Raw genomic sequence first — 12,450 nt, forward strand, 5'->3', positions numbered from 1 at the left:
CTGGACAACCCTTTGGGCACAATTTGAGGCCATTTCTCCTTGTCCTGTCCCTTGGGTACAGAGCCCACCTGGCTGCACCCTCCTGTCAGGAGCTGTGCAGAGCCACAAGGTCCCTCCTGAGCCTCCTTTTGCTCCAGGCTGAGCCCCACCAGGTGGCCATTGTGTGTTAGAGGTGTTGTGAATTGTTCTTAGTTCAATTCTGGGCATTCTCCCTGTCACTGTGTCCCAGTGGTTTTGGGGGTGTTGAAGCTTTTTGGTGTTTTTCAGCCACGTGATGAGGGAGCATTTGGCCTTCCCCTGCCTCCTGCCAGGGGTGACAGCACAGAGGGGATGTGTGGGCAGCAGGGGAGGAGCAATCACAGCGCAGCTGGAGGGAGGAAACAGATGATAAGGAGGAAAAGGGGAAGTAGGAACAGAAAAAGTCTTAGGACAGCAGAAACCCCACCAAAAAGCAGAAAGGAGCTGCTCTGAAGGGCCACGGTTTGGGCTTGAAGCTGGAGTTGAAAAGGTGAAGGGGAAACATTTCTCCAACGTTTTTATTTCTTTGTGCCCTTCTCTCCCCCTTCTGGGGTATGGTTTGCCATCTCCTTCCTGTTACTTCCAGAAAAAGAAAAGTTCATTTTCTGTTGGAGCATTGATGCAAAGGGAATTATTAAAAAAGGTGGAAATAATGCTAACTCTAGGAATAAGCATCAGGAAAAACCACAGCATTTGGTCTGTGTTTTACAGTGAAATAAAAGATTGAAATACATAAATACACTTGTTAAAATACATATTTGAAATAAACCTTTCATATAATAGAATCCCAGAATGGTTTGGGATGGAGAGCACCTTAAAGCTCATTTAATTCCAACCCCGTGCCATGGGCATGGGCATCTTCTACTGGCCCTGGTTGCTCCAAGCCCTGTCCAACATGGACTTGTTGGTTGTGTCAGGTGTTCCTGAAATGAGATGTGCAATGAAATCTTTCCCACAGCATGAACACTTGCAGACGTTCCCCCCTGGCTTCCAAGGGCAGCTCAGTGCCCCAGGCTGAGCCCCCTCGGGACAAGGAGCCAAACTCGGGAGCTGTGCTGTTCTGGAGCTGAACCCTCGCTGTTCCTTTCTGGGCACATGCTAGCAGCGCCCTCTGCTGAGAAATAACGGGCTCCTGCCTTTCCTAATTGCTGCTCTATTTTTGTTAATTGGCTCTGATGAGGAGGTAATGACATCAGCAGTTGAGGTCTGGTCCCGTTGTGCCCGGGCAGAGCCTCACACACAGCGCTGCAAGAGGCGCTGAGTCCATGTTCAGGGGCTTTTTTAATGCTTTTCTCCCAAAGAACAAATCTGTGTTGCTGCTGTGGGTGGTTACAGATTTTAAGGAAGGCTTTCTGGGCAGCTGTGAATGCTGAAATTATTGCCTGTTGTAGAATCCCAGAATGGTTTGGGCCCAAAGGGACCATGCAGTGCCACCCACTAAGCCAGGTTGTTCCCAGCCCCATCCAGCCTGGCCTGGAACACTTCCAGGCATGGGGCAGAAGAGTAACACAATACTCCTGGGGAAAAAAAAATTCCTTTTCAAGGTCTGTTAATAAGATTATCACTTCAGATAGTATCACCTTTATATACAGAGTTCATCACTATGATAGAGTGGCAAGGAAGAAGCTTCTCCTTTGTCTATTCTGCTGTAAGGTTTTTCCAGCTCCTCTGGATAAGCTCTAGAACTGAAATTTCAGCTTTCATGAGAAGAAGATCTTGGAGAGAATTCCAAGTATGATAGTTTAGAAAAATACAATTTTTATCAGTTTTGCAGTATGTCGGTATGTTCCTACAACGTCTCTGGGAGCCTTTACAGCAATTTGAGAAAGTAATTTACAATTAAGTTCTATTTCTTTAAAATACAACATGTTCAATATTTCACACTCTATAAGTACTAATACTTTCAGAGATGTAAAAACCATTTGACATGTTTGTACTAATCACCCACTTGTTTCCCTAAATATATTTTACATCAGAGCTCATGCTCTTTCATGTGATTGTGTATTTTTTTTTTTTTTGGCAACAACTGAGCTCAATATATGTATTTAAGGAAAGCAAATTCCCCCTGGCTTTTAGAATCAGTGTACTGGTGATTTTCATAAGGAAATGTATGACAGAGTGATGTACACCCTGTTTCATGGTTTGTATTTAAACTCACTGCTTGGTATTGGTGAATATGAGAGGAGCTGGCCTGAATTGGCAGCAGGGCAGGTTCAGGTTGGATATTAGGGAAAATTTCCTCATGGAAGGGGTTGTCAAGCATTGGAACCATCCCTGGAAGGGCTCCAAAACCATGTGGATGTGGCACTTGAGGTCCCGGGTCAGTGGGTTGTTGTTACACTCGGTGGTCTCAGAGCTCTCTCCCGCCTTCCCCGCCCCTCCTGTGCCTCTGTGAGCCCCAGGCTGGCGTTTCCCAGTGACCATTAATGGGTGTTTTCCCCTGTGGCCCTGCAGATGCCATCAGCTCCACCAACCCCCGTGTCATCGACGATGCCAGGGCCCGGAAGCTGTCCAACGACCTCAAGAGATGCACTTACTACGAGACGTGCGCCACCTACGGGCTCAACGTGGAGAGAGTCTTCCATGACGGTACCCAGCACACCGCCCAGCCTCGGGCTGTCCTCCCTGAGCAGCGACCCTCTGGGATAGCTCCGAGATTGGCCTGCTCAGTTAAAGAAAACCCTGAGTTTTGGGCATTTTTGTTGTGTTTCCTAAGAGGGCTCCTCAACTTTCCTTAACACATCGTATGTGCACTGATGTTCCCCACCAGCACCTTTAGTCTTAAGCATCTGAAGCTATTTTTAGCCCTTATTTAATTTTCAGTTTTCTTTGGTGCTTGCTTTATGGTAGCAAAGTTTTCTCTGCTTTGGTTTTAGTGCTCGTGGAGAGGCTGAGGGGCTGTTTGTGCAGAGTAGCTGGAAATGCAACATTTGAGCACTGTAATGTTCATGGGGTGTTAAAAATGGAGAGCTGGGTTGGATGTTGGGAATTAGGAATTGTTCCTGTGAGGGTGGGCAGGCCCTGGCACAGGGTGTCAGGGCAGCTGTGGCTGCCCCTGATCCCTGGCAGTGCCCAAGGCCAGGCTGGGCAGGGCTTGGAGCAGCCTGGGACAGTGGGAGGTGTCCCTGCCATGGCAGAGGTAACACAGGGTGAGCTTTAAGCTCCTTTCCACCCCAAACCATTCTGGGACTCTCTGAGAGTCCTGTGCAGGGGTTTTGATCCTTGTGGGTCCCTCTCAGATCAGGATATTTTATAATTTCGTGGTCCTGGAGTTGTATGAGATGGGATGTGTGCCCCCTCTAGTGGAATTGCAGTCAAGTGTCCTGGGGCTTGGCTGGCTTCTCTTCTCACCATCCTCCCCTTGTGGCTGAACGTGTCAGCCCCTCAGCAGCTTTCTCTGTCTAAAAACCTCCTTAATTGATTAAATTTTAATGCTTCTCAGAGCCCCTAGTTCTGGGGCCTCTTTTTGCCAGCTTCTCCTTGCAAAGTCCTGCTTTGCCTGTGCTTACATAAGGCAGTGTCACAGCAGCACCTTGCAATGGAGTGTGAAAAGACACTTCAAATTGAAAAAAAAAAGGCAAAAATACCAAATTTTTACACGGAATAAAAAGGAGATACACTCTAATGTTTACATTCGAGAGGTAAAAAATAGTGGTAATTTTTGCATGGGATAAAAAGAGTCAAAACATTTGTACATTTTATGTGGAAAATACTGACCTGCACCCGTTTTTTGCCCATGCTGTTGATCAGATTTCAGAGAGGAGCATTTCAAGCTGCATCTTCTTGCTTTGCTCCCTGTTTTCTGTTGAACTAGTTGCAAAAATTACTGTTTTGACTGCCTAGATTTTCTATATTGATTAGGAGTTTCAAAGAGCCATTAGGGGGTTTTGTTTAGCACATTTATTTTGGAGTGCTGGCTATAGTTAGATTGTTAATTATATATTCCAGGTCCTGGTGTTTGTGGCTCTGTCTGCAGCCTCCTTCTTGCTTTTTTCCCCCTTTTCTCAGAGATTTGGAGAGAAGTCTCTTGGCACAAAGCTGGTGTGATAAACTTGTAAGCTTTCAGGGGGCTCATTTGTCTCTTTGGTGGTAAGAAAGAATTGACAGGGCTCATGTGTTTTAAGAAATATCAGGGTGTTGTTTTGCCCTGGTGGCAGCCAACCAACTCTTTAATATTTGCCAGCTAATAGGATTAGAAATGCTTCTGTATGAATGGGTTTCACTTGCCAGACACGTCTGGGACCGAGTCCAATTCCTGATAATTTTTGCTGTTTGTTTCAGCAGGAAACAAAGCAACTTCTTAACCCCATTAAATGGGAGGGTGTGAATGAGCAGTGCAAGCTGTTAATAGGTAGCACTTGGTTAAATGTCCCTTGGTTTGTGCTGCTCTGGGGTGTTCAGGTTCAGCGTAGCTGTAATGATTTTTTTTGTGGTTCACATTAGTGGGGTAGTGGAAGGTGTCCCTGCCCTGGCAGGGGTTGGAACAAGATGAGCTTTAAGGGCCCTTCCAATCCAAACCATTCTGGGATTTTCTGATAAAAAAAGAAATAAAATTCACCTGAGGCTGTTCCAGCCCACAGACTTTTCTTCCACACACACCTGGTGGGTTTTGACACCAGTTCCTGGTTTGGGCTGCTTGGCTTGCAAGCTTATTTTAAAATCTCTTTTCTTGTTTCTGTGTTGTGCCTTGCTGTGATGTAGACGTGCCTTCTGGAGGAAGAAATTGGAAATGGCATTGAAGAGCCTTTTACTCCTTCATTGCACACACTTTAGAAATTAAATTTCTAATTTGTCCCCTGCAAGCAGCTACTGAACTTAGTGGTCATCTGTTACGATTCTTCTGTGATAACTCATTTCCCATTTTCTCCACAGCTGAGTGGGAAAATAATTTAACTTGAATGATTATTGTTATTATGAAAAGGCTACTTTATTCTCGAGTTAAATCCAAATACCTCGTTTCCAACGCTTCATTACAGCTGATAAGCTCGCTATTGATTGTAACAGAGATGGAATCATAGAATCACTTGGGTTGGAAAAGGCCCTTAAGATCATCAAGTCCATTGGTTCATATTTTGTGAGAGGAAAGCTGAGTAAAGTGAAAGCCAAAATCCTCCTTCACATTCTGCTGTTTTAGAGGTTGTTTTTTAACCTTCTACCATGTCCCACTGAGGTTTAATCTCTCCTACTGTTGGGAAGGAAAACCTGAATTTCAGACTGAAGTAAAAAAGAGGAGTTCTGTGTTTCAAGGATTTAGTTTAGTAATATATCCAACGTTGGAGGATAATAAATCCTTTCTTATTTTTGGTGTATTAAATAGTTGAACAAAATTGCATTTTAAGAATTAGATAAATGCTAATAAGATCCATTTTGCTTCATATTCCCAATTAAGAATTAGAGATTCCCCCCCTTCGCTTATCAGAACAGATTCTATCAATGACATTGAAAATGATTATTTTAATACTTCTTGTCAGCACAGTATTGTAATGACTGTGTACTGCCCCAGGATGCCTTTTTAATGGTTTAGCCTTCTTGAATTAGCTTGATGTACCATTAATGCATGAGAATTGCTTTTATTTCTGTTCATGGTGTATTCAGAACCACACATCTTGCCCTGCTTTATGTTTGGATTTTCCCTGACCCATTTAGCTGTGGGCCATGCAAGTTTCTGACACCACAAAGGAGCAAATGTTCAAATATTTAGAGGATAAAATTTTACTATCACAGGGTTTGAAACAAAAGGGTTTGAGTCTAACTTGGGTTCAGAGTTGAGTCTCTGTAGCTCAGCAGTTCAACCAAGGGGGTTTTACCTCATCTAGATGGCTGTAACACCCAGATTTTGATCTAATACTGCCCAAAATAACAATAAACCTGCAAATATTGAGGCAGGAGTTGCAGGTATTTGGTGGCAGAGGCCACTGCTGCCTCACAATTTGCACTTTGATCTGGTGCTGCCAGTATTTTTGGATGATTATTTGCAAATTAACTAGTCTTTTATTAAGGAACGTGTCCACTCTGTGCAAAAAAATCTACCAGGATATTTTATTTCCAGATCCAAATAGTATTTAGTGTGATGTTGAACAAAGGTGTCTTAAAAGGAGAACTTCAAAGCACCATTTCTCAGTTAAGGAATGGGAGATGACAAATTAATCCTGCAGGCATCGAGGGGAAGGGCTGTCACTTGCCATCAGCATTATCAAGTCAGCTTTTATAGATGTGTTTTCATTAGGAAATGTTCATCAGCCTAATGGGAAGTAAATAAAAAGGAAGTAAATGGGACCCATCCTGACAGCTGGTTTGGGAAGATCAATGTGCACTTTGGCACTGGAGGTGGCCTGAGGGATTCTCTGCTTGGGGAGCTGGGCTGGTGGGGACCCAGTGCAGGGCAGGATGAGCCGGGGTTCCTTCAGCTCGGGATTGCCTTGGGTTTCCTTGGATTGCCTTCAGTTTCCTTGGGTTGCCTTGGGTTTCCTTGGGTTTCCATGGATTTCTTTGAGTTTCTATGGATTTCCTTGGGTTTCCTTGGGTTTCCTTGGGTTTCCTTGGGTTTCCTTGGAGGTTTGGCTGAGGCCTCCGGGAATGTGGCACCTGCAGTGATGAGCTTCAGGATGGTCACACATGGCCTGGATCAACCTGCTGATTCTTCCATGCTTCACAACCGCTGGGAAATCAATGTTTTGGCTGGTTAGATATTTGTATCTTCCTGGTTTGTTTGTTTCGGGTTTTTCTAATGAGAAAGTGACGTGAGGGAGTCAATTTCTTTTCCTCGATATCATGGCTTAGCCTGGAAAAACCAACGCTCAAGCCCTGTTCCTTTTAAACCCCCCCCCGTTCATTTTAAGTCATTTGAGTTTTAAGTTCGTTTTAAGGCGTTTGTTTGAAAGTAAAATTAACGTTTTGATTTTATTAATCCGCGGGAATAACGGAGCGCGGCGGGAGCGGCCGCCAGGGGGCGCCGGAGCCGCGGCGTGAGGGGCCCGTGATGGCGGCGGCGCCGCGGAGCCCTTCGGGGACATTCAAACGTTCCAAAATCGGCTGGGAAAAAAAAAATATAAACGTAAAAATCCGGTCACCTTCGTCTTTTGAGATGTTTCTGTTTGTGTTTTATTCTGAACTTGCTGCAGCTTTACCCTTGCTCATGCTTTGCCCTTACACTTAACTTTATCCATCCTGCCTGCCTGCAACTCTTATGGGCCATTAATAAATGAGAAGATTTAGTTTGGAAACAAGAATTTCACTCCACCTGTAACTCTTATGGGCCATTGAACAACAACGAGAAGATTTAGTCTGGAAACAAGAATTTCATTTTACCGTTCTTTGGGTTTTTTGGTGGCTGTTCTTGTTTGCACAGATATTTTTTCTGGTTTCCAGGGATCCAGGTAATCCCTCAGCCCCATTCAGCAGATGACAAGCTCTGGTGCCATAAATCAGACTGCATGTTGTTGTAGCAAGGCCCAGTGTGAACTAGCAGGATATTAACCAATATCCAGATATTAACCAATATCTGAAATTTATATAACACCGGCTTGAAATGAGCTGTGTGAATTGAGCATTGCCTGGTGAGACAGGTGTGAGGAAGCCTTCATCCTGGGGAGCAGTTGGCATCAGTAGGATTGGGCTGGAAAATGGATCCAAGTCCTTGGATTTATATTTTCTGACTGATTACCAAATTCCACACTTTACACATTACCATTCAAAATTCTTTTTCTGTTGTCCCTGAGAACTTAATAGGTCTCTGTGCAGTTCCCCTCATGCTTGGTGCTGTCCAGTGTTGCTGCCATGCTGTTTGGTAGGCACAGACTTCACCTTTTTTGCCAATTTTTGGGTGAAAATTGCAGCAACTTTGCAGGCTTTGGGGACATTGAGACTGGTACTGCTCTATCAGGTTTTTCAGCACTGCACCTGGATCCACAAATGTGTGAAGGAAAGAAAAGAGGTCTTCCAGTGACTCGTCTGCATCCATTTTTTCAAGCTTGGAATTAAATAATGGGATGAGGAGCTGTACTCCAGGGTATGGAATTTTAAAAGTGCTACAATGAGCACGGAGGAATAGAGTGATTTAATGCCAGTAAAAGTTCCAGAGAGGTTTTGATTTTAGCTCTGATGTGTCATTCAGTAGGTGACTCGTGGAAAACCATAATGTCTTGCAGAACTTTTTATGTGACTTTTAATTTTATAGTGGTTATTTCATGGCACTTCCTTTAAGTCTTAATTTGAAGTGTATGCAGTAAGGCAGGTGACTTCAAACCTAGAGCAGAGCTGCTGATTCTGTGCAATAGGTAACAGCTGTTTAAATTTTTTGGAGAGCACAATAAATGCAAGACCTAGTTCAACATTGATGAATTCTTCATTAAATGGCAGCAAGAATGTTGATCAACATCTCCTCAAAATGCAAAAGAATTCAAGTTTTCAGTAGTGAAGATTCAGAATTAGTCCAGTAAAGTTGTATTATATAATGTAAACTCTAATTGAAATCCTGGGGCAGGAAACAAGGTGGTTGTTTGAGGGTAAATTGCCTTTTTTTTAAATTTTACATGAAAGTAAGAGGCAGAATCAGTGTGTTTGACAGACTCATGTGTGTTGTACTTGGCAGATAAAGTTTTATAAACACATTTGTGGAGTGTCTGGCAAGTAAGTTGGAATTGTTTCCTAGAAACAGAAGCAAAAAATTCTGGAAGAAGGAGGAAGTTTGAAAATTCCTTATTTTTCAAACCCCTACTTTTCTCAGTGAAGACACCAGGAAAGGCAGAACAGAAATAAGCCATAAATAAATGTTGTCAAGCTGCAGTTCCTGGCGGAGCTGAAAGCAGCAGTGACAATTTCTGCCATTCTTTTGGAGCCAAGTGAGCTGAACAGCAAACTGAGAGCGCAGCAGAGCTGCTGGCAGGGCTCAGGCACGGGCTGTGTCCAGAGGGGAGGCTTTAAAAACAAACAGAATGGAATTGTGCTTGGTGATCCCTGTTAGAGTGAGGATGCTTCGGCTGCTGCAGAAGTGACCACAAGGTTAGTGAGGGCCAGGAGGGGCTTCAGCAGGGCATGACCCCCTCAAAGGGCCAGGTTGTATTTGCTTTATCACAGCCAGAACCTTTATCATCCTCATGCCTGCTTTATTTCTGAGTGTTCTGTGTAAACTGTGCCTTGTTTGCTGCATTTTGGGGGATGCTCTGCCTTGCCCAGCATATCTCTGCCTCTCCTCCTACTGCTGTGCTCTTTGTTACACTTCTGTGATTGTGGTTTGATCATTTAATCTGACATTTTCTTCTTTATTTTTTTATTGACAAATCTTAAAACCCATACACCTCATCTGCCACTTTTTCTACAGCTTCTCCAGCAAGCTTTGACATACAGAGGGCAGCATGGAATATCTAAAGCTTGATTTTTCAATTTTGTTTTTTAGTTATCCTCAATATGTCTTCCCTTGGCTGTTGGTTTTAACTGTCCTTTGTGGATTCTGTTAAGAATAAGAAGCTTGACTAGGCCAATATTCAAGCAGCAACCAATTTATTAATTAATATGGTAAAGTATGAGCAATACAGCACTGGGTACAGTGGGGCAGTTTTCCCTCCAACTGCACACTGATAATTGATGGTTACAGGTATTTATAGGGGTACCCATTAGTTTTTTTCAGCAGTTTCTATTTCCAGTCTTTTACTCATCAGCAATTTTTATTCCAAATTATTACATCACAATTCTATACACTATTGTGATTTTAATTTCTCAGGATGTATCTCAAAGGAGTATCCCCAGATGGTGACGGTCCAGTTTCCGAAAGAAGAAAGACAACTCCCATCTGGTGGGGTCCAGCTCCCCAGATGTGGCTCCACCTTTTAATTGCAGAGACTATAAATCTCATAACAGTGATGTCCAGCTTCCCTTTCATTGAAACCACAAGCCCTTGAGGTGATGTTCATCTTCCTTTCTCAAACTGGTTTTCTCTGCTTCAATAAGGCGTGAGATACAAGCATATTTCCTTCATATATATTCTAAAGCTATAGTTTCAAGGATACAAGTAATATTCTAAAATTATACTTCAAAAGGTTATTATTGCAGAGCCCTTTATGGATTAAATGCAAGCAAAAAGCAGCATCGTTAACACCTTAATTCCAACACTCCTAAATCAACCAGGGTTAATTGCAAACAAAAGATAGGTTCAAAGGCCTTTTTCCATTCTTTATTCTCCTCAGTTATTATTAGAATTCGCAACTGTCCCATTGTCAGTGTCCGCACATTTGGCATTCACAAGTACACACATCACCTGTTTTTACCTGACACAAAACACAGCTTTGCATCTCACAGTTCCTATTTAAATTTGCTTGCAAAAAAAAAACAGCTTTGCTGGTTTAATATTGATGAATGGAAGATGAAGAGCTAACCCGCGAGATGTGTTGTGTGAAGACAGAAGGGGAAGGCAGAATGCCCTTTCTGTAACTTCATTCTGTTCTCGATGTGTTTAGCAGCATTTATTAAAGGGAATCCCACTTTGCCCCCTTATAATGAAGAGATGCTTTTGTCTGAGCTATCAAACGTTTAAAACCGGTGTAATAAACATAATCCTTTTGTAACCTCCTCTGTTGTGCAACAAACACATTTTCAACATCAAAGTTGATTATTAGCATAGCTGCTTCCTCAAAAGCCCCTTCGGAAGCATTGCATTGCAAATCGCTGCCTTTCAGCTAATCGCCATGCATATGCAAATCCCATCGAGCTGTGTGCTCGGCCGGATTAGCGGCTGGGTTCAGCTCCAAAAGCCTCCCTGGATGCGGGGGGTGCAGTGCTGGCATTCCCATTCCCCTCGGAATTCCTGCACCAGCAAACCTCCAGCCCAGCTTAGCAGATTGCGGTTTTCCTTCCTCCTTCTCTGCAGAGAATCTTTAATTGTGGATGATGAACTTGGAAATGGGGGGTTAGGTCTGATGAGGTGGTGCTGCACAAGGCAGCTGTGCCCACCAAAGCTGGGGCTTCTTCCTCTACAAGAACAGCATTGTGTGGTTTTGGTCAAATATCTGTACAGCTTTATCTGTAGGCTCCTCCTCTCATTTCAGTTTCTGTTGTTGGCCAGTCTTAAACACTGAGACTGCTGTTCTCTGCATCAAACTCTTCCCTTTTTACTTTGTACTCTTCCTTCTCTTTTACTCTTCCTTTCCTCTTTACTGGAGTTCTGTGTGAGCCAGACACAGCAAGGTCAGGTCCTGCCTGCTGCGGGATCTGGTCAGTATTTTGTGGAAAAGACAAAATCCAGCACAAAATCATTTTGTGCAATGCAAAATCCTGCTGCGGGATCTGGTCAGTATTTTGTGGAAAAGACAAAATCCAGCACAAAATCATTTTATACAATGCAAAATCCTGCTGCGGGATCTGGTCAATACTTTGTGGAAAAGAGAAAATCCAGCACAAAATCATTTTGTGCAATGCAAAATCCTGCTGCGGGATCTGGTCAGTATTTTGTGGAAAAGAGAAAATCCAGCACAAAATCATTTTGTGCAATGCAAAATCCTGCTGCGGGATCTGGTCAGTATTTTGTGGAAAAGAGGAAATCCAGCACAAAATCGTTTTGTACAATGCAAAATCCTGCTGCAGGATCTGGTCAGTATTTTGTGGAAAATACAAAATCCAGCACAAAATCGTTTTAAACAATGCAAAATCCTGCTGCAGGATCTGGTCAGTATTTTGTGGAAAAGAGAAAATCCAGCACAAAATCATTTTGTACAATGCAAAATCCTGCTGCGGGATCTGGTCAATATTTTGTGGAAAAGAGAAAATCCAGCACAAAATCATTTTGTGCAATGCAAAATCCTGCTGCGGGATCTGGTCAGTATTTTGTGGAAAAGAGAAAATCCAGCACAAAATCATTTTGTGCAATGCAAAATCCTGCTGCAGGATCTGGTCAGTATTTTGTGGAAAAGAGAAAATCGAAAATCCAGCACAAAATCATTTTGTGCAATGCAAAATCCTGCTGCGGGATCTGGTCAATACTTTGTGGAAAAGAGAAAATCCAGCACAACGTCATTTTGTACAACTCAAGAGATGAATCTGCAGCACAGAGCTGTTTTTGAGCAGCCTCTGTAGATTTTGGGTACTTCTTTAGCTTGGTCTTTCCACAGGTACCAGTGTGGGATCTGTGTGGACTTGTTTCAGCAGTGCATGCTGTGTTTTGGTGAGGAAGCAAGCTCAAATCAGGGAGGAAAATGAGCTGGCAGATGGATGGGACTGCATGTGCTGCCTCAGTTATGAAAATGATCCCAAATATTAAATGTGAACACAGGGGCTCATCGTGTTTTATTAAAGGGTTAGGAAAACTGGGGGACTCTTATACTTCTTGATGTGGCACTTGGAGATGTGGTTAGTGGTGGCCTTGGCAGTGCTGGGGTAATGCTTGGACTTGATTTCAGAGGGCTTTTCCAGCCTAAAGGGTCCTGTGATTCCTGTGATCCCTGA

At 43.3% G+C, this 12,450-nt stretch overlaps 1 protein-coding gene across 16 annotated transcripts in view; it reads left to right on the forward strand.

Annotated features, from left to right (window-relative positions):
• Positions 1-12,450, forward strand: part of AGAP1 (ArfGAP with GTPase domain, ankyrin repeat and PH domain 1) — a 332,749-nt gene that overhangs the window by 126,040 nt on the left and 194,259 nt on the right. For all 16 annotated transcript variants that reach the window (XM_074548902.1, XM_074548903.1, XM_074548906.1 and 13 more), the window contains one exon: positions 2,473-2,607. In XM_074548902.1, coding sequence (XP_074405003.1) covers positions 2,473-2,607 — 135 coding nt within the window. The remainder of the gene's footprint in view (positions 1-2,472; positions 2,608-12,450) is intronic.

Source organism: Zonotrichia albicollis, chromosome 10, assembly GCF_047830755.1.
Source record: "Zonotrichia albicollis isolate bZonAlb1 chromosome 10, bZonAlb1.hap1, whole genome shotgun sequence".
In the NCBI taxonomy this organism is placed as follows: domain Eukaryota; kingdom Metazoa; phylum Chordata; class Aves; order Passeriformes; family Passerellidae; genus Zonotrichia; species Zonotrichia albicollis.